This window comes from Lithobates pipiens, unplaced genomic scaffold (assembly GCF_037356315.1).
Source record: "Lithobates pipiens isolate NorthernLeopardFrog02 unplaced genomic scaffold, aLitPip1_a1.2 Scaffold_25, whole genome shotgun sequence".
Lineage (NCBI taxonomy): Eukaryota > Metazoa > Chordata > Amphibia > Anura > Ranidae > Lithobates > Lithobates pipiens.
This window is the reverse complement of record NW_027507787.1, coordinates 143,471,787-143,496,253: the sequence shown is the minus strand read 5'-3', so window position 1 is coordinate 143,496,253 and position 24,467 is coordinate 143,471,787. Positions and strand designations below refer to the sequence as shown.

Below are 24,467 nucleotides of genomic sequence, written 5' to 3'. Positions count from 1 at the left end.
CACCCCTGCGTTTTTTTTGCACTATAAACAAAAAAAGAGCGATAATTTAGAAAAAAAATAATAATATTTTTTTACGGTTTGTTATAATAACCCATTAAAAAAAAACCCAAAACTATTTTTTTTTCTTCAGTTTAGGCCGACATGTATTCTTCTATATATTTTTGCTTTAAAAAATCGCAATAAGCGTATATTGATTGGTTTGCACCAAAGTTATAGCGTCTACAAAATAGGGGATAGTTTTATGGCATTTTTAGAGTGTGTGTGTGTGTGTGTGTGTGTGTGTGTGTGTGTGTGTGTGTGTGTGTGTTTTTCTTTTAATAGTAATGGCGGCAATCTGCGATTCTTATCATGACTGCGATATTGACACTTTTTTGGGACCATTCACATTTATACAGCGATCGGTGCTAAAACGAAATGCACTGATTACTGTGTAAATGTGACGGTCAGGGAAGGGGTTAACACTAGGGGGTGATTGATGGGTTAATTTGTTTCCTAGGGAGTGATTCTTGTAGGGGGTGGGGACTCACAAGGGGAGGAGACCAATCTGTGTTACTCTGCACTGGAAACACACCATCGGTCTCCTCTCCTCTGACAGGACGTGGATCTGTGTGTTTACACACACAGATCCACGGTCCTGCTGTGTTCACAGGCAATCGCAGGTGCCCGGCGGACAGTGCGGCCGCTGGGCACGCGCATCGGGTGCCTAGTGACGCGGCGCAGCCTAGAGGCTCGGAAGTAAAAGACGCCATATGACGGCGGCCGGGAGGGACAAAGGGTTCCTCCCACTGTCGTATGACTATGAGCGGTAGGGAAGTGGTGAAAGATCCCCTTTTTAGCGTGATCTGCAACATTGTGCTGAGAAGAAACTCTTTATCAGGATCATGTGGCTGTGCAGCTCGATGGTAAAAATTTAATTCAGTAGATGCATTTTTTGTTTAAGGACGTTTTTTTTTTTTTTTTTTTTAATCTCCCACCTCAATAAAAGCCCCATACTTAAATGGATATCTTCAGCCTTCCTCTAGAGATTGGCAATGTGCAGCCCTGGCTGGTTCCGCACAGCCTTACAGAATAAAGTTCCAGATGCTTTGAGCTTCTGCTTTGCGTTTTCGCTGCTTGCCTTGTCATTCCTGTTGCTGGATACGTACTACTTTAGATGGCTGGTGCCACCATGAGTGTAAACCAGCTTTAGGGATGAAGGCTACTTTCACACTGGGGCCACACTTCGCTGGCGGTAAAGCGCAGCTAGTTTTAGAAGTGTTTTATCATAGTTTTTAGGCCTTTTTTTGCTAGTGGCCGAAGAAGGGGTTAAAACCGCCCGTGTTGCTTCGCTTCCGAATTGCTTTTCAGGCGTTTGGAATTGCTGCCCATGCAGCGCTTCCGAAGGGGCATTTTAGGAGCGCTGTATACAGCGCTCTCAAACCGCCCCAAAGATGCTGCTTGCGGGACTTTTTTTTTTTTTCTCCTCCTGCCCCACCGATTTCACACTGGTGTGGCATGGGAAGGTGGTTTTCATGCGCTTGCCCTAAAACGCCCCAAAAAAAAAAAGCCTTCGTTGTGAAAGTAGCCAAAAGGACCAATCTGCTACGTAGGTTGTGGGCGCAGCCCCAACATTTAAATGTGAAAGTTGGACAGGGGCATACAGTGAGGACCTTGGGAACGAAGCTAAAGATAATTGTAGCTTTTGCTTAGGGGAGGCTAGAGCAGAGAGGGGTTTAAAGGACAACTTTTGTGAAACATGAAATTGTCTTTTAAATGGCAGCTTATCACATGGTGTCACCAGCAACCATCAGCAGTTTTCCCATTATTCCATCATCAGAGTTTCACAGTAGACACAGTTGGGGTCTTTGCACAGGGGCATCTCAGCCTGTTCAGTGTAAATACAATTTTTCCTTATCCCTGCCAGCCCAAGTGCAACATACCCCCATAGACATGAATGGCTGTACTCTGGTTAAAGGCAATGCTATTGTAAACCCAAGTGCAGCATACAGGCATATGCAAAAAAAAATAAAACGCTCTATTTCTTTTATATATACCTGTAGGCTGTACTCCTGTTTATGATAGCACCACCATGTACCCGAGTACAGCAGCGCACAGGCCATTCATGTCTATGGAGGTTCTATGCCGCACCTGGGAAGGGTTCTCATCCCTGTCTTTTTTTTTATTTTTTTTTTATTTTTTTAACCAAGCTTTTACTTAAGCGGTAGTAAACCCGCTGATTTAAAAAAAAAAAAAAAAAAAATGTCATACCTGCAAGGGAAAAGGCATAATGAGCTAGTATGCACCCCATACTAGCTCATTATGAAATGCTTACCTTAGAACGACGCCCCGACATCTCGCCCGATACATGCTGAGGGAGCTGACATGTCCCCTCGGCGTGTCTTCCGGATATTGCGGCTCCGGTGCTGTGAGTGGCCGGATCGGCGATATCGTCGCATGCGCGTGGGAGATTTATTTTTTGGCAGGGTCCGGCGTCTGCCAGGCTTCCAGCCGAGAAACCCCTGTGCGCATGCGCCGCTGCAATCAGCGGCTCATTGCCAAGGGAATATCTCCTAAACCATACAGGTTTAGGAGATTTTTTATTTATTTCTTTACCTACAAGTAAGCCTTATTATAGGCTTACCTGTAAGTAAAAGTGAAAAATAGAGTATACAACCACTTTAAGTCTGTTCAGCTCTACGGTTTTGGAGTTATGAAGCTGGCGGAGTACAAAGTATGTTTGTAAAACACATAGTTGTGCTTCATTTTTTTTTTTCTTTAAATAGTATGGCTACATCGCTGCTTCTTTAACCACTTCCATACCGGGCATTTTCACCCCCTTCCTGCCCAGGCCAATTTTTAGCTTTCAGTGCTGTCACACTTTGAATGAGAATTGTGCAGTTGTACCCAAACTAATTTTGATCATTCCCCCCCCCCCCCCCCCCCCCACAAGTAGAGCTTTCTTTTGGTGGTATTTGCTCACCTCTGCGGTTTTAATTTTTTGCACTATAAACAAAAAAAGAGCGACCATTTAGAAGAAAAAAACATAATATTTATTACTTTTTGCTATAATAAATATACCATTTTTTTCCCTCAGTTTAGGCCGATATATATTCTTCTACATCTTTTTGGTTTAAAAAATTGCAATAAGCGTATATTGATTGGATTGTGCAAAAGTTAAGCGTCTACAAAATATGTGATAGAATTATGGCATTTTTTTAATTATTATTATTATTATTTTTTTACTAGTAATGGCAGCGATCTGCGATTTATATCGTAATTGCAATATTGCAGCAGACATATTGGACGCTTTTGACAGTATTTTAGGACCAGTGACATTTATACAGCAATCAGTGCTATAAAATGCTTTTATTACTGTATAAATGTGACTGGCAGGGAAGGGGTTAAGACTAGGGGGTGATCAAAGGGCTAACTGTGTGTTCTAGGGAGTGATTCTAACTGTAAGGGGAGGGGACTCGCAAGGGGAGGAGACTGATCGGTGTTCCTCTGTAATGGCAACACACGGATTGGTCTCCTCTCACCTGACAGGACGTGGAACACATGGATCCATGTCCCTGCTCTGTGACGAGCAATTGCGGGTGCCTGGCGGACATCACGGCTGCCAGGCACGTGCTTTGGGCCCCAAGTGTTGCGGAAGGCACGCGGCGCACACTCTCCACAATGCAGGTGTCATATGATGCCCGCCCGGAGGGAAGAAGGGTTCCTGCGGGCGTCATATGACTGTACAGTGGTAGGGATGTAGGTAAATGAGCGCCTTTGTGATGTAGGCTGCATCGGACCCAATTCAAAATTAGGTGATTTGTTCATGTTGACTTGTATTTTTTTTCCTTCGTGTGAAGTCTGAATAGGCCAAACTTGAAAGATACCACAACTGCAACATTTCTGGATCCTTGGCTGCAGTTAAAGTAACGCAATATCAAATTGAACAAATCGTTTTCTTTGGTAGAGAAGTAAAAATTCTATAATGATTAGAAAAAACAAAATACTTTTAAAATTCTGAAATACATAAGTGGTATTTGGATATCTGGTTATGACCGTTTTAGTTTAATTGTTGGCCAATGTTAATATTTTTCTTTCTCTGTCTATATTTACAGCAATCAGTGGTAAATACCCAGTGTGGATATGATGTTCGTAAAAAGGTAAGTTCTGATTCTAAAATTTCATTAGACAGTCACTACCTACTTAGTCGTTAAATTCCAACTTTTCAACTTTTTCCCACTGTGAATTATGTTTCTATATTATAAGCACTTGGTTTTGGCCTGATAGAATATGCCAACCACTTCAAAGTAGCATCCAAGTTGCACTACATAACTGCACTGAAAGTCAGATCAAAGCCGGATTACTGCTTCTGGTGTAAAAAAAATATATCTATATTTTCGAGCCTTATAATTCCCGTTTAAACAAAAACTTGTCTGCATTGTCTCAAGATATCTTGAATATTCTGTCACTTAGAGGTTCCAAAGGTTCAAACCTGTCATACTTACCTGCTCTGTGCAATGCTTTGGCAGAGAGCAGCACCATTCCTCCCCTTTTTGTTCCCCCGCTAGAGGTCCTGGCTCCTCCCTCATGATGCCGAGTGCCCCCAAAAGCAAGCCTCCCAAGCTGTGCTTCTGTGAATGGTCATTGTCCATTCACACATGGAGCATGGCTTGGCCCTGTCCCCCGCTCTCTCCTCATTGGCTCACTGACTGAGTGATTGACAGCAGGAATCAATGGGGCTCAGGTAAGTATGAGGGGGGGGGGGGCTGCAACCAGAAGGTTTTTACCCTTCAGGAATGCTGTCATCCTGCCCCTTCCCCATTCCTAGAAACTGTACTTTAGCTTCCGACAATGAAAAGGGATTTGTGAATAGAGGATGCAGACCTTTCATTCTTCCACCCACCTTCCATTCATAGAGCAAAGTCTCGGGGGTGGCAACAAGCTAGCAGCACAATAGACCCTTCGTATTAGATTTAAGTACCGTCATTTGTGCTGAAGAGATAACCTTCGGATTTAATGGTTATTCTTTTTAAAGTGATTGTACTTTTTTTTTTTTTTTTTTTATTGGATGGACTTGTATTTCTTTTCAACCAGACTAACTAGGTAACTGTATATGTAAATTGAAGGAAAAATAAACATGGTTATACTTCCCTGCTCTGTGCAATGGAAATGCAGAATGGTCCCAAACCTCCTCCTTTTGAGGTTCCCTGCTAGTGCTGGCAGTCCTAGAGTCCTGGCCCCTCCCCTCCGAGTGCCCCCATAAAAAGCCTCTTTCTAGGATGGCTCTTGTATGAGTAAGCTCCCAAGTCTCGCTGTCTGCTTCCATTGACACAAACAATGGGACTCAGACCCCCCCCCCCCCAACCCCCCCACTCGTCGCTGGCTTTGACAGCAATGGGAGCCAATGGCTCTCCCACTGCTTCACCAAAGTCGGTGAGATCAGGCATTGAGAGAAGAGCTGCAGACGTGCACAGTGCTGGATTAAATGAGGGCTCAAGTAAGTAAAAGGGGCGGGGGAAGGGGGGTGCTGATGCCTAAGCATATACATTAGAGCAATCAATGCATCAAGTTAAAAAAAGGTTTAGGCTTTATAACTATTTTTGAATATTAGGAAAACCTGAATAATGTTAGTTTATTTCTTTCATATTTTCTAAGCTTCCTATTTAACACCTGTTTGTAGAGGATATAAACCAAGTTTGGTTATAGTTTTGCCTAAGTGTCTTGATTCATCTTCATGGCGATAGTCGGGGGAAATCTGATAACTGCAGTTGTGTCCAGTCTCATTATACCAGGGGTGGCCAACCCGCGGCTCTCGAGCCGCATGCGGCTCTTTGATCGGTTTCCTGCGGCTCTTGCGTTCGGGCTGGTTCATTCGGCTTTTGCGTTCGGACTGGGCCGATGGTTCAGTGGGCTGGTTTAGTGACAGGCAGCCCGAGTCTCTGCACTCCTCCGCTCCTCCCACACATCATCAGCCAATCAGCATGTAGTGTCCCCAGCCCGCCACATTTGAATACATAGGCGCTGGAGTGAGGCTGAAGGGGGGCAGAGGAAGGAGATTCACGCTGTATCTGAAGCCGATGAGATACAAAAAGGTATGACCACAAGTGTGCAGGTTACTGATCTGTCCTCCCTCTGTCTTGCTCTGTACTTTTTTACTTTTTTTTTTTTTATAACTGTTTCACCTGAACACTGATAAGATCTTCTCAGCACATTCTCTGTCTGTTGATAGTGTGACACACTGCTGGCTGTTAACCATTTCAGCTTCTTTTCACTTATTTATCCAGAGCTCTGTGTGTGCTGCATGCTTTCTGTGATGTTTTTTGGAAGAATTTACTGCTAGTTCAGGCTAGAAGACCCATTAACTGTTTATTGTTATCCTGACCAGTTCACTGTTTGTAAGACAATTTGTATTTTGGAAATTAGATGAGCTGCTGTCTTCTGTCACATGGATGTACTTTCAAAGGAAGATTACTGACTTGATGAAAATGACTGGCCTGTGATCTTTGTAGTGTTAAAACAGTGTGTGCAGTGTGTGTGTGAAAGTATGTGTGTATGAGGAAGGGATGGGGTGATGTTCATGTGTACCCATGCGTATGATGTGGCTCTTTGCGGTAACTCAGTAAAAAATGTGGCTCTTGGTCTTCGTCTGGTTGGCCACCCCTGCATTATACTAACGCCATTATTGCTAAAGGGATTTCCCAAAAAAGCAATGTTTAGGTCCTAGCGGTAATGAGCCTGCTTATTTTTGTCTCAGGATAATCTCCACAATTAGCGCCCTTCTGTTCCTCATCAAGTCATTATTAAAGGAAATGTAAAATGGTTTTGCACGTTTACTTAATATTTTTTTCTTTTTATGCTTTTTGTATGCTAAAACATCTGAAGTTAGTACATTTTTTGGCTGGTAAATACTGTATGAAATTCTATCTTATACTAATTTATGTAGCAGGTGCAGCTGTAGTCGTCCTTTTCCCATGGGAGGCATGTGTAGTATTCTCAGCAGTGCTAAAACAATTGCCTTGTATTCAGGAGTCCTCACAGCAGTGACCATCCCTTGTCACAGGGCTGAGTTGAAGATTTAAAGTGGTTGTAAAATCAGGAGATGTATTTTTTATTTTTTTTTAAACCTTCTGCATGCAGCTCCCCCTAAATCCATGCCTGATTCCGATCTCAATCTAGCAATGTGCAGTAGAGCCGAGGCTCTCTCGATTCTGACGGTCCTCGTTGGCCATTGGCTCCTGCTGCTGTCAATCAGAGCCAGTGACGAGGGAGATGGGGGCGGGACACACAGAGCCAGGGTTCAGGAGCAAGCATGCACGAGTGCCCCCATATCAAACGGTTTGCTATGGGGACACTCGGCAGGTGGGAGGGGCCAGGAGCACCCGAGGAGAGGAGGATCAGGGCTTCTCTGTGCAAAACCATTACACAGAGCAGGCTAGCATCCTACATTTGTTATTTTAAATAAAAAATAAAGCTTTACATTCACTTTACATCTAATAAAGGGACTAGCAGTCAAAGCTTCATCTGCTGTGCTTTCTCTTTAGCTGACCCACTGTGCTCTGGGAATCCTTTGCCACGTATTAATAGTCCATTCAAAGCCCTGCATTTTGGGGCTTTTTTTCCCCGATGCGTCTTTTATCCAAATCAATGGAAATGTATCAAAAAGCATACCAGTTTGTGTTGCCTTTCATGTATAAGTGATCTGAGTGTTCATACAGCCGCCTGATCACTTTTCGGGGCTCAGAAGGGGCCTCAGGATCTCTGGTCAGATGCTTTGGAGGGCAGAGGAGAGATCATGGGTTTTATAGTCCCCTGATCTCTCAATAAAGAGTACCTGTCACTGCCTGAGCTATTGCAAGGGATGTTTAATAAAAAAGGCTAAAGATACTGTAAAAACTTAAAATAAAAATAATAATGTGCACAGCATGTAGGTTCTGTAAAAGCTTTTGAAGCTGTTCCCTCTGGAGATTTTTAGGTACCATATTTTTTCGCCATTTCAGACTTGTAAAATTTTAAATCCTGACATGTTTTGTATCTATTTCATGTACTAAATGCATTTAAGAGGTTTTTTTTCTAGAACATTTTTGTTGATAAATGGTTTCGCAAACAGCCACTATTTTATTCTTCAAGACCACTGCTTTCTGAAAATATCTAATGTTGGGTTTTTTGGGGGGGTTTTTTACACAAAAATTACATATTTTAACATGTGAAAAATGTCGCGATTGGCCTGGGCAGTCAGTGGTTTTGGGCTGTTTGCTAAGAACACTAAGAAGATATTTTCCTATATTTATATTTATGTACCAGTGGATTCCCATATGTATGTTATACATTAAGATTTCTATAGGTGGCTCAATAATAGAATGTTTCAGTTTTTGTTAGGGGTACCTGAGGTGGTAGAGGGACATAATAGGGGCCTGAGGCAGTTGGAGGTTCTTGTTATCACACAGGAAGATTTTGGAAGATACTGGAAAATTTCTTTGTGTGTTTGTGCAGGTCCCAATATTTACTGTTGTATACAGTTGACAGGGCTTCCTGGTAGGACTTCAGTTATTTAAATATTGTACAGTTATATGTGGTTGGGCAGTAATGGAATTGGTTGGTTGGGTTGGGTAGTAATGGAATTGGTAAACATGCTCATGGTTTGTAGGCTGTGATTTGCCCTCAATTGGAAAAGAATGCCAGCAATGGTAAGGCTTAAACAGGGCAGCCAGGACATGCTGAGGATGGAAGCCAAGTCAGTTTGTGCAAAATGTCTTGTTTTTGGCCAGAATGTAGTGATGACCTGAATTTTTTTTTTTTTTTTTTTTTTTTCAGCCTCCCTCAGAAAGAGACACTATAACATACACAAGGGGATGTATATCTGCCCTGGAGGCCTGGCTACCAAGGAACATCTATATTGTGGCTGCAGCTTTCTTGGTGATTTCCATTCTCCAGGTAAGCTAGCATTGGACCCAGTTGTGTGGCCTTTATTTCCTCCTATACTTTTTAACCAGTACCACGGGCGGTTCTACTCACTGAATCCACTAAAATCCATAATTTAACTTAAAAAATAAAATAAATAATTTGACACATTAGATTAGTGGTCTCCAAACTACGGCCTGTGGGTGGGCAGGATGTGGCCTTTGCTTGCTTTTATCTGCCCCTTGAGACACTATTTCTCCCTCTGACATCAAAAATGGGGTATTACACCTGCTGACACCTACAATGGGGCACGATTCCTCCCACTGATGGGGCACTATTCCTCCCACTGATGGGGTACTGTTCTTCCCACTGGTAGCGAAGATGGCACACTATTCCTCCTGCTAATACCAATGATGGGGTGCCATTCCTCCCACTGAGGCCCGCGATGGGGCGCCATTCCTCCCACTGCTACACTCTCTCCCACTGATACCAATGATTGGGCACTATTCCTTCTCCACCTGACCTCAGGGCTGTTATGTAATTTTTTTTTACTTCCACTGTCCTCAGTCCGGCCCCCTTTAAATCTGAAGGACAGTTAACTGGCCCATTCCTAGGCTGTGTTGCAGTGTGAATGTGACATATAGGAAATAAGTTTCCTTGCGGTGACATGCATTTTACAATGCAGTACAATGTCTGTCACTGCAGTATATGTATGTTTGCTGTATGCAAAGGCTTAGCTGCCATAACGTGCAGATGGTAATATTGTGGGAAGCATCAGATGGACAAAAAAAATGAAGAGGAAAACCAGGATTCACAAAACTGCTCATACAGTGGGGCAAAAAAGTATTTAGTCAGCCACCAATTGTGCAAGTTCTTCCACTTAAAAAGATGAGAGAGGCCTGTAATTGTCATCATAGGTATACCTCAACTATGAGAGACAAATTGTGGAAACAAATCCAGACAATCGCATTGTCTGATTTTTGAAAGAATTTATTTGCAAATTATGGTGGAAAATAAGTATTTTGTCAATATCAAAAGTTCAGCTCAATACTTTGTTATATATCCTTTGTTGGCAATGAAAGAGGTCAAATGTTTTCTATAAGTCTGCATCCATGCAGATCTCCTCTAGAGCAGTGATGTTATGGGGCTGTCACTGGGCAACACGGACTTTCAACTCCCTCCAAAGTTTTTCTATGAGTTTGAGATCTGGAGACTGGATAGGCCACTCCAGGACCTTTGAAATGCTTCTTACAAAGCCACTCCTTCATTGCCCGGGTGATGTGTTTGGGATCATTGTCATGCTGAAAGACCCAGCCACGTTTCATCTTCAATGCCCTTGCTGATGGGAGGAGATTTGCACTCAAAATCTCACGATACATTTTCCCAATCATTCTTTCATGTACATGGATCAGTCGTCCTGTTCTCTTTGCAGAGAAACAGCCCCAAAGCATGATGTTGCCACCCCCATGCTTCACAGTAGGTATGGTGTTCTTTGGTTGCAACTCTGCATTCTCTCTCCTCCAAACACGACGAGTTGTGTTTCTACCAAACAGTTCTACTTTGGTTTCATCTGACCATATGACATTCTCCCAATCCTCTTCTGGTTCATCCAAATGCTCTCTAGCAAACATCAGATGGGCCCGGACATGTACTGGCTTAAGCAGGGGGGACACGTCTGGCACTGCAAGATCTGAGTCCCTGGCGGAGTAGTGTGTTACTGATGGTAGCCTTTGTTATGTTGGTCTCAGCTCTCTGCAGGTCATTCACTAGGTCCCCCCCGGGTGGTTCTGGGATTTTTGCTCACCCTTCTTGTGATCATTTTGACCCCATGGGGTGAGATCTTGCATGGAGCCCCAGATCGAGGGAGATTCAGTGGTCTTGTATGTCTTCCATTTTCTAATTATTGCTCCCACAGTTGAGTTCTTCACACCAAGCTGCTTGCCTATTGCAGATTCAGTCCTGGTGTAGGTCTACAGTTTTGTTTCTGGTGTCCTTCGACCGTGGAGTTTGGAGTGTGACTGTTTTGAGGTTGTGGACAGGTGTCTTTTATACGATAAATTCAAACAGGTGCCATTAATACAGGTAAAGAGTGGAGGACCGAGGAGCCTCTTAAAGAAGAAGATACAGGTCTGTGAGAGCCAGAAATCTTGCTTGTTTGTAGGTGACCAAATACTTATTTTCCACCATAATTTGCAAATAAATTCTTTCAAAAATCTGAAAATGTGATTTGTCTGGATTTGTTTCCACATTTTGTCTCTCCTAGTTGAGGTATACCTATGATGACAATTATTATTTCAGGGGTGTGAAACTCCATTTCATTGTGGGCTACATCAGAATTATGGTTTCTCTCAAAGAGCCGGTTGAGTCTGTACCCCCCCTACCTTGCACTGCTTCTTGCTGAATAAATCTGGGGGCGGAGCTGGAAAGCAGAAAGTCTGGAGGAGGAGTCTGCTGAATGCTGAGCCCAGGAGGTGCTGCGGCTGCACAGAGGCCCAGGATGTAGGAAGAGTTCTGTCCTCTGCTGTTGACTGCTGAGACGTGGAGGGGGCAGAGACTATCCTCTCTATAGCTGAATGATGAGCAGGATCTGGCAGAGCAGTCCTGTCCTCCTATCTACTGATGAGACCAGGTGGGGGTGGAGACAAGGAGGGTACCACAGCTGCAGGAGAGGTGCGAGGGCCACATACATTGGCCTTGCGGGCCTTGTTTTTGACATATGATCTAGTTGGTTATATTGGACTTAATAAAGAGTAACTTTTATTTTTTTTTGCTTCTTTCTCAAGATCTTTGGCATTTACCTTGCCCGAACATTGATGTCGGACATTGACGCTGTGAAAGCTGGATACAGATTTTAAGGACATGTCTGGGAAAACTAGAAGTCTTCAGAGGATCCCTCTGTATGTCTCCTACTCTTATAGAACCATGACTATTATCCACTGGAGATCCTGAGCCAACGTCCCCTTGGTATCCTGTGATGTATAAACTGGAGCTTGGAAAGTTGGCCCTGTAGAGGACAACTGTGGTGCTTCGAAGGATTGGCTTTACCTTTTTGCATCACTGCAGTGTTCTGACTCTTCCTTCTTGAGGAAAAGTTCTTCACCAGATATCCTTGTATGCCTCAGTAACCCTTTCCTGTGAGGAGACGTTCAATATGGACCGATCTGTTTTGTGTCTTGACTGTTATTTACTGTTGCTGGACAAAACCACTGATATATTTGGGGGGAATCTCCAAAGTGTACATTTCTTATGCGTGTCACTGTAACAGTGGCATGTCTCTACATGAGAGGACCACAATATGGCTTTAAAGAGTCCCAACATGGAAAGTGTCATTTAGAGAGTTTACAAAGGAGGTTTTGTATTCAAATTTGCAAATCTTTTTGATTCACCAAAGGCCTTGTCCACATGGGGCGTATGGCGGTGTACTCCTGTGTGAGGCCGTGTTTACCCGCACCGGGATGAACAAGTCTTCTGTGCATCTCTGTGCAGGCAGTCCTGTTGTCGGTTGGGACACAGCGGCTGTACAGTCGCAGGCGCTACTCCTAATTTGACATCCATGTGGGTATGTGAACTCGCACTTGCACCCGCACAGGCCTCATATTGGGGGCAGCGGCTGTATCGGTGCAGCCCCTGTAGACATCAATGGGACTGCCTGCACAGGGATGCAGAGAACACCTGAGCGCCCCCCCATGCAGGTAAACAAGGGCATTGACTGTTGTACGCCCTGTGTGAATGATGCCTAAGTATGCACTTCAGAGAATTGGACACTTAAAACCCAGCTCCAGCCAATGGTTTTTTTTTTCTTTTTAGTTTGGGATAGAGCAAGAAAGGATTAGAGGAGGTTTCTCTTGTTGTACCATCATCAAGACAGGAAGTGATTGAGAATCTCTCAAATGGTGACACCACCACAGCGGTTCCAAACTTCCCTGGTTTTATTGCTGGTTTAAAAGGGGATTTCACCTCGCTTCCTGTTGCGATTGTCAAATACACAGAGGTGAAGGCGTATTTTCACTTTTCACCGAGTCTGGAAAATCCCTACTTTTATATTTGTTCCATGTTCTTATTCATATAGCATAACTTTTTCAAAAATGGCCTCTTACATTTTACTTGTACAAAACTGAAGTTTTTGTTCTCTACTATGTAGAGCAGTGGTCATCAACCCCGTCCTCAGGGCCCACTAACAGGCCAGGTTTTATGTATTACCTTGGGGAGATGAAGACTAGAATACTGCAATCACTGAGCAGCAAATGATATCACCTGTTATGTATTTCAGTTATTTTGCCAACCTGGCCTGTTAGTGGGCCCTGAGGACCGGGTTGATGATCACTGATATAGAGGAAACTTTTGCTATGCACAGGGGACTGGGGAGTTATTGTTTAGCATAAGTAACCCTGTCTGTCCTGTGCTGCCAATCTCATTATCCATTTTAAACTAGATTTGAACACTGCCTGTCCTGACTAGTACACACGATGGGAAAAAAAGCTGGACGAAAAATACCGCTTTCGGAGCGATCATCTGATAATCTGATCGTAGACCGCTTTTGAGAGCCAATCATAACAGTTCGTGCAAAATGATAAGCGGGGACAAGCAGGGAACATTTTTCCGGCATGGTACTAGAATGAACAATTTTCGTGTAATTAGTATATTATTTGTACCAGTGTTAATTTCGGCTTTGGAAAATTTTCGGCGACAAAATTTAATACCATTTTCAGCAACTAAATTTAATACCGTTTTCGGCAACTAAATTGAAAGCTATTTTGGTAGACTAAAATACGACTAAAACAATTCAGATGACTAAAACTAAATTGAAATTTGACATCAAAATTGGCACTGATTTTGTATGACAAAAAATTGTGAGACCAAGGCTACGCATGCTTGTAAACGAATACCATTACATCACTTCTGAAGTTGTATTCTGTTGTATGAGAATTTTCGTAACTTTAGTAACTTATTGCTATTCGAGACTAGCATGCAAAAAAAAAAAAAGACGATCGTTTGTCCGATTTAATCTCATTGTGTGTAATAGACAAAAGGGTTTAAGATCTGGAAGTTGGGCTTCTGCATTGTATGGTAAGGAGGGGCACCTCGGTGGGGACAGATCTAAAATTGTAAAATAAAACATTTTGGTTGGAGTTGGACTTTAATGAATCCAGGGAATGATTCACAAGGCCAGATGGGTCCACATACCTTGATTAGGAAAAAAGTGATACTTGCTGAATTTGCCAGATTTGCAAATTGTTTCGGGAAGTTTTTTCGTATTTAACTTGGTCTGTTTATTTCAAGTATAATTATTTGCTTACCTGCATCTTGCCGTGTTTGAAATGCACTGGTGTAGTACTGATAATATATGGTACTGGTGCACAGAATTATGTCTCTTTAATTATATGGTAATCCATTTAACACTTCCCTGTAAAAGCAGCCCAGTAATTTATTTCCTGCCAACACAGGTTGAAGGAAAGACAATTGCTCAACGGACTCTGTTGATGGGGCAATCTCTCCCGCAGCGCTATTATGGAAGACTCCCTGCCCACAGAACTCAAGGAATACTGTGATGCTGCGTACACACGATCAGAATTATTGTCGGAAAGGGCTCTGTTGGTTTTCCTGATGGAATTCTGACGGAATTCCACTCAAGCTGTCTTGACTATGCACGGTCACACCAAATTCCGATCATTTAGAACGTGGTGACGTACAACACGTACGACGGGACTAGAAAAAGCAAGTTCAATACCCAGTAGCCAATGGCTTCCATCTCGTAGTTGAATCTGAGCATGCGTGATTTTTTGCGTGTCGGAATTGCATACACGTGATCGGAATTTCCGATAGAAAGTTTTTCCGTTGGGAAAATTGAGAACATGCTATAAATTTTTGGCTGGTGGAAATTTGGACAGCTAAATTCCAATGGAACATACACGTGGTTGCATTTTCCAATTTAAAAGCTCTCATCGGTCTTTTTCTGTCCGGAATTCTGATCGTGTGTACGCGGCATTAAAATATTTGACAGACCGGCTTAATTGTTGGATTGCCTTGGGTACAATCAGCCTGCCCATAGATGGTTCGAATCTGAGACAGTCCCTGCAGAACCGGCCAAGATTCAAACCATCTCTGGCCATTTTTACATTCTGAAATTAGATTTTGGTTACTATGCATTCATTGCTTTTCAACTGAGGATGAGTTTTCATACGTCCCCCCGTATGCATAAAAAACGTGGTTAGTTTAACAATATAGTATTATATTTTATACTAAACCTAGAACTCCTGCATTTAGAGGTACTATTGAGTTTTTTTAAGCCCTAATTGAACTTTCATTCAAATGTATATAGATACATTGAAGGTGAGGAAAGACGTTTCTGTTAGTGCTCCAATCCCAGTCCCAGTCCGAGTCCCAGGCTGAAGAGAAGGACCATTTGCCTCTGTGTGGAAGCAGTGGTCTCTCTGTAGTGGTCTTGCATGCCCATTGCATTCAGCAAAGCTCACAAAGAAAAGTTGCTCTAGCTCTAACTAAATGAGGCATGTCTGACCGCTACAAAGAAACCACTGTTTTCACTTACATCGTTACGTAGATGAGGTTAAAAAAAGACACAAGTCCATCAAGTCCAACCTATGTGTGTGAGTATGTCAGTATTACATTGTATATCCCTGTATGTTGCGGTCGTTCAGGTGCTTATCTAATAGTTTTTTTAAACGCCAATGCCCCCCCCGCTGAGACCACCGACTGTGGAAGGGAATTCCACATCCTTGCCGCTCTTACAGTAAAGAACCCTCTACGTAGTTTAAGGTTAAACTTCTTTTCTTTGTTAAAATCCCTTCCGCAACAAAATTTTATCCCTATTGTGGGGTCACCAGTACGGTATTTAGAAATTGAAATCATATCCCCTCTCAAGCGTCTCTTCTCCAGAGAGAATAAGTTCAGTGCTTGCGACCTTTCCTTATAACTAATATCCTCCAGATCCTTTATTAGCTTTGTTGCCCTTATTTGTACTCGCTCCATTTCCAGCACATCCTTCCTGAGGACTGGTGCACAGAACTGGACAGCATACTCTAAATGCGGCCAGACCAGAGTCTTGTAAAGTAGGAGAATTATCGTTTTATCTCTGGAGTTGATCCCCTTTTTAATACATGCCAATATTCTGTTTACTTTGTTAGTAGCAGCTTGGCATTGCATGTCATTGCTGAGTCTATCATCTATTAGACCCCCAGGTCCTTTTCCATCCTAGATTCCCCCAGAGATTCTCCCCCCATTGTATAGATTGCATTCATATTTTTGCCACCTAAATTCATTATTTTACATTTTTCTACATTAAAACTAATTTGCCATGTAGTTGCCCACCACATTAATTTGTTCAGATCTTCTTGCAAGATTTCCACATCCTGCGGAGAAGTTATTGCCCTGCTTAGCTTAGTACCATCCGCAAATACAGAGATTGAACTGTTTACACCATCCTCCAGGTCGTTTATGAACAAAATAAATAGGATTGGTCCCAGCACAGAACCCTGGGGGACCCCACTACCCACCCCTGACCATTCCGAGTACTCCCCATTTATCACGACGTTCTGACCTCCCCCTTGTAGCCAGTTTTGAATCCATGTACTCACCCTATGGTCCATGCCAACGGACCTCAATTTGTTCAGTAATCATTTATGGGGGAACTGTGTCAAATGCTTTTTCAAAATACAGATACAGCACGTCTGGGGGCCTTCCTTTATCTAGATGGCAATTCACCTGCTCATAGAAGGTTAATAGATTGGTTTGGCAAGAATAATTCTCCATGAATCCATGCTGATTATTGCTAATGATACTGTTCCCTAAGTACCCTTGGATGCAAGCCATCTGGTCCCAGTGATTGATTAATGTTACGTTTCCCAAGTCAAATTTTACATACAGCACAGGGGTCTTGCCTGTGCAGCCTATCCTTTCAGATATCTTTTTCTCCAGTCATTTTCCAGGACGACACACCTGAGAGCTGACTGGTCTCACCTGTGCTGTTCTGGAAGTTTTCCTAGACACCATTGCCGGTAAGGGTAAACTGGTAATTTTTGCCATGTATTTGAATTATGTGGGCTATAAAGTTGCATTTCACTTTTGCCAAAACTTCTCTCCCCAGTTGGTCCATGATCTCAGGCGCCCCTAGCATGGCTTGGATCTTGTACAATAGAATCGAAAGGGAAGGGTTTGTGCTGGTGCCCCAGCCCAATGTCATCTTTGGCTAGGAATAAGGAAGTGGAAGCAAATACCTGCTGGAAAAGGTGCTTGCTACTAAAAAACGACAACAATAAAATTTCCAATGTGTAAAAGGGAAGGTATGGGTAAAAAAGCCGGCAGCTTGATCTTCTGCAATTAATGAGTTTATTAATCCAGGTGCTGTACAAAATACAGGGCTTACGCGTTTCTGCTTGTAGCCTTTAATCATAGCTTATGATTCGCTACTGTCCGCAAACCGCCGTAGCAGTACGTTGGTAATTTGTCGTAGAATACTGGGGTTTTGGCAGCAGATAGCTGCCATAACCCTGGTATTTTCTGAAATGATGATCGGTCCTTTTTAGGATAAAAGTGGTCTCTTTGGTGGATTCTCCCTGATATCACTTTTATTGGCGGCAGGAGACGTGCACTCCTGCTGCATTCTGGTTGCCTCAGCCGCTTGCCGGAGCTGCCGGTAGATCCAATCCTTTCCTCTCCGAAGCTGTGAGTCGGGTGAGGGAATGATGACCCCCACTCGACTCAATGATGTTGGATGACGGAAGCGACACCAAACGTCACTTCCACCCAATGGCCTTAAAGTGTTTTAATTATTTTTTTATTGCAATTAAGTGTAACTGTGAGATCTGAGGTCTTTTTGGCCCCAGATCTCACATTAAAGAGGTCCTGTCATGCTTTCTTTTCTATTACAAGGGATGTTTACATTCCTTGTAATAGGTGATCCATTTTTTTATTTTTAAAGGGACAGTGTAAAAATGAAAAGTAAAATAAGTAAGAAAAAAAATAATGTAAATTGCCCTGTCCTCACACGCAGAAACTAACGCATACCTAAGTTACGCCTGTGTATGTAAATGGTGTTCAAACAACACATGTGAGGTATCGCCGCAATCGTTCAAGTGAGAGCAATCATTTTAGCGAAAGTCCTCCTCTGTAACAAAACTTGTAACCTGTAGAGAACCTCACCCATGGAGATTTTTAAGGGTCAACGTTTTTTTGCCATTCCACGAGCGGGTGCAATTTTGAAGCGTGACATGTTGGGTATCAATTTACTCGGTAACATTATCTTTCACAATATAAATAAAAAGTTTGGTACAATGTTTTTTCTTATTTTTTATTTTAAAAAAAGTGTATTTAAAAAAAAAAAATTGCATTTGCAAGACCGCTGAGCAAATACGGTGTGACCATAAAGTATTTCAATAACCACCATTTTATTATTTAGGGTTTCTTAAAAAAAATATATAATGTTTGGGGGTTCTAAGTAATTTTCTATAAAAAAAAAAAAAAACTATTTTAACTTATAAGCAACAAGTTTGACAAATAGGCCTGGTCCTTAAGTGGTTAATGCTACACACTGAAATGCGTAAGCCCTCTATTGTTTTGTACTACACCTGCATTAATAAACGTATTCATTGCGGAAGATCAAGCGGACTGCTTTCTTTTACTGATATGCTTGCTAGGGACGACCCTACAATCCAGGGCACTGACCACTCACCACCTCGGGGAATGATGACAGGTTTTTTTCTGTTATGTAAAAGGGAGAAGGAGGAGGCGAAACGGGATTAAGCAGTTGCCAAAAAAAGGAGACTGATCACCCCCTTTTTAAAGTGGCATTTATTTACCTGCTGATGCTCAAGAGGTCCTCAAGATTAGAACTGTACTACTGAAGTTCCTGGGAACAGATGCGGTGTTCTGACACAAAGTGTCCGCCTATCGGATAGTGTCTGGGTCGTACTGCGCAGGCATAGCGCTTGCGCAGTACGGGGGACAAAGAGAAGCTGAACATCTCTGAAAAACAACGGCGCCTGTGCACTGAGTCGAGGTTGAAGCCCCACCATCCAAGTGGACATACGGTTGGTCATAGTAACAGGGCCCTTTGCAGGCTTGCCACGCTTCGGGCACGGCCTTGCTTTGCTCGTCTGTTTTATATTTTAAGGCCCCTTTCACATGGGACGGATCAGTAATGATCTGCCCCGTGATGATCCGCTTGCTCAGTGGGGATCGCTCCGTTTTCCCTGCTGAGCCAGCAGATAACAGGGTGGCCCAGGGTGTGCAGGGACCGCCCTGTCAGCTCTCCATTCTCCTCTATGGGGGATCGGATGAACATGGACCGTCTGTCCGTGTTCATCCGATCCGCTCTGCAGACTTTTCCTCTGTCTGCAGAATTGGACAATTGCGGAGGTGGACGATATCGGGTGTCTGTGGATGTTCATCCGCAGACACCCGCTATCCCATAGGAATACATGTATGTCAGTTTTTCATCCGCAAACGGATGGATGAAATACGGACATAATGTCCGCATGTGTGAAAGGGGCCTTTGTCCACTTGTATGGTGGGGCTTGAACCAGGACTCACAGCACAGGTGCTGTTCATCTTCGGAGATGATTGGCTTCTCCTTGTCCCCTGTACTGCGCAAGTGCAGTACAGGGTGGACACTATGTGATGGGGGGGGGGGGAACTATCTGATTGGACACCGGCCCACAGCATTTTTTTTCTGACCTCCAGTGTAAATTGATGACAACTTTGTGGGATGTAAAGCCATCCTCAATTTTTATTTGAGCTAAAATGTATCTGTCACCACCTCGCTGAAAGACAAAAGGTTCATGTAAGCATTTCAACCCTGTTCCAGGCTGATCTCAGAAGGAAGATCTAACCATTAGAAGCTGGTGAAGGAGCCTGTAGGAGAGCGGAGATTAATGCTCTTAGCTGTCCTGTGCATTGAAAGCAAATCTTTTGTTTGGTATAGGTATACTTTTCATCATGGGTTTTTAGTCTGCTTCTGATATTTAGGATATTTGTATTTATTTTTTGATACTGAAGCCAAAAAGCCTTTATTTTATTTTTTTTATTTTTTTTTAAGGCCCATTTCCCACAGCTTGTAAAAATCTTATCAAAATGTACCAATTCTTGTTTTGTAAATCTTGTTTTACCTTGGATTACATGCATAGCTTTTTTGCATTTTATGTTGTATTTAAAAAAGGCACAACAGTGTCATCTTGTGGTTGTTTTAGATATTGCAGATTCATGAAAATACTATCGAATGATTTTTTGTTTTCTTGTTACTTTTACATAGTATGTTTTTTATGCATATATATGTTTACAGTGTTTTTCTGTTTCATGTTTTCCCATGCTAAATAAGTGTTGGGAATTGTTGAAACCTAAAGTAACGTTATTTCAGTTTGTAGCATTGTTCTCTATTGCGGAGGTGTTATTGTTTTAAAAGCATTTGTTTCTAAAAAAAAATATTTTTTTTTTTGTTTTCTGTGGACACTTGTTGAACAAGTACCCTGGCTATCTTATGTATAATTGGAAAAAATTGTGTTTTTGATCTGCATTTAATTCATAACTTAACTGCAATGATTCTTTTACCTGCCCGGTAAGATGCATATATATGATGCACCCAGAATTCCATGACAATTGTGTACAAAGCAGATTACCTGCAATTGTAACACTGGCAGCCAAGTAAGCCTTGTACCAGTTCCCTCTCCCTCCTTTTTAAATACTTTTGTGAGCCTGGCACCTATAGTACTGATTGTTCTTATGGCCTGAATCTGATCTTGTGATCGTTCTCATGGCCGAAGCATTATTTGAGCTGTATATTTAGAACATTCTTATATTTAAAGAATATTGTGCAATTCTTGTAAAACGGTAAGCAATTCATGTACTGCAGACTTAGTTTACAACATGGTCATGGTCCTGACTGTTGCATCGACCCTTCCTGAAAGCTTCACAGAGCAATTTTATCTTTAAACTGCCATATTTTTGGCTATGAGCATACCCTGCCAAACACAGTGTGGAATTTCAGATGTGTACCATGCAAAAGCCACACCATGTGCATCCTGTGCTATTTCTAAGTTGCCTTATTACCTTACAGACCATTTTCTTATCTTGTTATATTCAGTAAGCAAAATTAAAAATCGCTCCCGCAATTCACTTGAAAGCTACTGGTAAGATGTTGTCGTCCTATTCCTTACAATGGGGAAAATCCTGCCACTTTGTTAAAATATTATTTTACGGATGAGCACTGACTTAATTTGTCTGGCTTTTTAATAGCTGTGCAAAGATCGGTGATGATGTGCAAAGTGTAGTAATGCCAAGCAGCTTTATTTTTTACCTTTCATCATTTTGTAAGCGTTCTATGTGGATTAGTGCCCTTTGCACATCACTTATTAAAAAGCCCATACATGTGTGTTATTTTGCAGTTACAAGATGGCATGCTGTGTTAAAAAGTTGTCTTTATAACAAATTGTAATTATTTTTAATAAACTGTTTTTCTAACACATTGTTCTGCAAATCTGTAGTGTTTGTGATGTGTATTCAGTATGTGTCCTTATGTTCAGTATCGGTAGATAAATCATTGTGCTTTATTTGACTTTTTAAAGTAGCTTTGGAAATGGGATGGTGTGGAAGGTTCAGGCTATGTATTGTGTGTGTATTTTTTTTTTTTTTTTTTTAATAAAATCACTGGGTAGAAGAAATCACACAGCATAATCCATTTTTCACAATAGATCAATAACATGAACACTTGCCTTCTCCCGACCACATACAACACCTCTTAATGCGCCAGTAGTGCCAAAAATCCCAGGGCCCATTAGCCCTACACTGTTTTTTTATGAGTGGAGAAAAGGGTGAGGGTTTTTTTATTTTTATTTTATTTTTTTATTTTTTATTATTATTCTAACTACCCCCCCCCCAGAGAAGATGAGCCCAACAATAGGGAAGCAAAGGACAAATAACTAGTCAACAGTATTGCTTGATGACTGCCCACCCGCTTGCATCGTAGGGCAGACAGATGGTCGCTGTCGATAAAGTGACGTGCTGGTACGTGGCTGCCTACTTCTTGGTAAAGGGCGCAGTCATGCGTGACCCCTGGCTGGCTCCTGCAGTGAATGAACACAGCAGGAGCCTGTCGGCAAGTCCCAGGCAATGATTCATGGCCTGGATGTGCTGATTGGCTGTAGATGTTCAACTGTATTACATTCCATTCACTGGTGATGTCGGTGACAATTTCCCCCAGCGATATTTAGTCTCTGAATTTCCACCATTGATTGCTACCATTAGTAATCAAAGAAAATTTAAAATTCCAGTATATATTCCATAGTTTGTGGGTGCTCTAACTTTCATGCAAACCAACCAATTTTCACTCAAAAACATGCAGAGGAATACATTTTTGGCAAAATGTATGAAGACATTTAGATGTGTGTGCTTTTTGGGAGTTTTTTTATATTTTTATTGGATAGGTTTTATAGCAGAACATGTTGTGTGTTTGGTGTTTGTTTTTTTTTTTTTTAATTTCTATCCCAAAAAATGAAAAACCCAGTGGTGATCAAATTGCACCAAAAGAAAGTTCCTTTTGTGTGGAAAATAAAATCTACATTTTGTTTGTGTACAGTGTTGCATGACTGCGCAATTGCCAGTTAAAGTAGTGCAGTGCTAAGCAGCAAAAAATGGCCTGATCATGAAGTGGGTAAAACCTTCTCGTGCCGAAGTGGTTACCTGCTTAAGTACCGCCTCCTGCACATATACGTTGGCAGAATGGCACAGCCGGGACCAGCGGACCCGATTGCCGCTGGTGTCCCGTGATCGGGTCACAGAGCTGAAGAACGAGGAGAGGTAAGTGTAAACAAACCTCTCCCTGTGGTTCTAACTCAGCCTGTCACTGATTGTCTATTCCCTGTTATAGGGAAAGATGATCAGTGACATCAGGTGCCAAGCCACGCCCCCCTACAGTTAACTTGAAAAAATAAAAATGTATCCCATACACACACTTAACCCTTCCCCGCCCCCTAGTGGTTAACTCCTTCACTGCCAGTGTTATTTACACAGGAATCATTGCATTTGTATAGCACTGATTGCTGTATAAATGACAGTGGTCCCAAAAATGTTTCAAAAATGTCCAATGTGTCCACCATAATGTCGCAGTCACAATAAAAATCGCGTATCGCCACCATTACTAGTAAAAATATGTAGAAGAATACGTATCGGCCTAAACTGAGGAACCAAAAATTATTTTTTACTGATTTTTTTTTTTTTTTTTTGGGGGGGATATGTATTATAGCAAAAAGTATAAAATATTTAATTTTTTTCAAAATTGTCACTCTATTTATGTTTATAGGGCAAAAAATAAAAGCTGCAGAGGTGATCAAATACCACCAAAAGAAATCTCTATTTGTGGGCAAAAAAAGGATGGCAATTTTGTTTGGGAGCCATGTTGCATGACTGCGCAATTGTCAGTTAAAGTGACGCAGTGCCGAATCGCAAAAAAATGGCCTGGTCCTTTGGCTGCAAATTGGTCTGGGGCTTAAGTGGTTAAAGACTTCTTGCAGCTGATTTTTTCCCTATTACTGACTTGGTACCTTTCTCTGCATTGTGTGTTTACATGCAGGCGTCCGTCTTGGTAGAATTGGGGATTTGGATCCTCACACTGGTGATGTGATGACTGGTGGGGGATATTCCAGGAGCCAAAAAAGCCAGAGGCAGAAAATGACAGCAGGGCTCCCAGAACAGAAATGGGCTCGTTAGTGACATCACCATATCTGAGGACACAGGACGTGCACTGCTATTTTTCTGAAAAATAAACCTTTCTAGATGTTCCCTTTTAACTTTTTTCTGTTCTCCTTATTCTTAATCACACATATGGTTTCTGGCAGGATCAACGGGTATTGATAGATGTTAACTTTTTGCATCCACTTACATTAATTTTAAAGAGGAGCTCCAGGCTCCTTCAGAAAAAAAAGTCAATATGGGCTCACCTGCATCCGATAACCGATTGACTAATCGACTCTGGTGAGGTCACTGCTGGATGCCTGGATAGGTCAGTGTCCTACCTTTAAAAGTTAGGAGCTACAGAGTTTGTAGCTTACCTGTCCCGTCATCCAACAGTGTCCTCACCTGAGCTGATTATTCAATTGGGTGCAGGTGCTGCCATCTTGACTACGGGAAACTGGCAGTTTCACAGCCGGTAACCTACAGCGCATGCATGAAGTGCGCTGTGCTTTGTAAATGGGCCTAAGTTTTTTGGGACCTGTCAAGTGTTCCAAAAGGCTGTGAGGAAGGGCAAACTCCTGGCTGAGCCCAAAGTGGGAGTGGGTAGCCTTCAAAACCAGGTACCAGCCCCCCCCCCACCAAAAGGTGCTGAATGGAGCAGGGGAGGAAGAGGTGGCAGACAATCGGAGCTTCCCTTTTTGGGTGGAGCTTTGCTTTAAGTTGCATAGTTATGTTAAATAAAATCCTAATAGTTCATCTGGAGTGTGTTTTTGCGGTGTGAACCGGCCCTGTATCTCCATATTGGCTAAACAGCAACAAAACATAATTTGTTTGTAAAATATTTTTTATGTATTTTAATGTTATCCATTTGCCTAAAGTTCAGCTTTGATCTTCAAAAAATTGACAAAAAACAGTAA

The 24,467-nt window shown here is 42.2% G+C and overlaps 1 protein-coding gene across 1 annotated transcript in view; it reads left to right on the top strand.

Moving 5' to 3' along the window:
• The window catches only part of TSPAN14 (tetraspanin 14), an 83,765-nt gene extending 62,421 nt beyond the window's left edge, over positions 1–21,344 (top strand). The window contains exons 7-9 of the mRNA XM_077454907.1: positions 4,092–4,136; positions 8,788–8,907; positions 11,658–21,344. Coding sequence (XP_077311033.1) covers positions 4,092–4,136; positions 8,788–8,907; positions 11,658–11,729 — 237 coding nt within the window. The 3' untranslated portion in view covers positions 11,730–21,344. The remainder of the gene's footprint in view (positions 1–4,091; positions 4,137–8,787; positions 8,908–11,657) is intronic.
• The last annotated feature ends 3,123 nt before the right edge of the window (positions 21,345–24,467 follow it).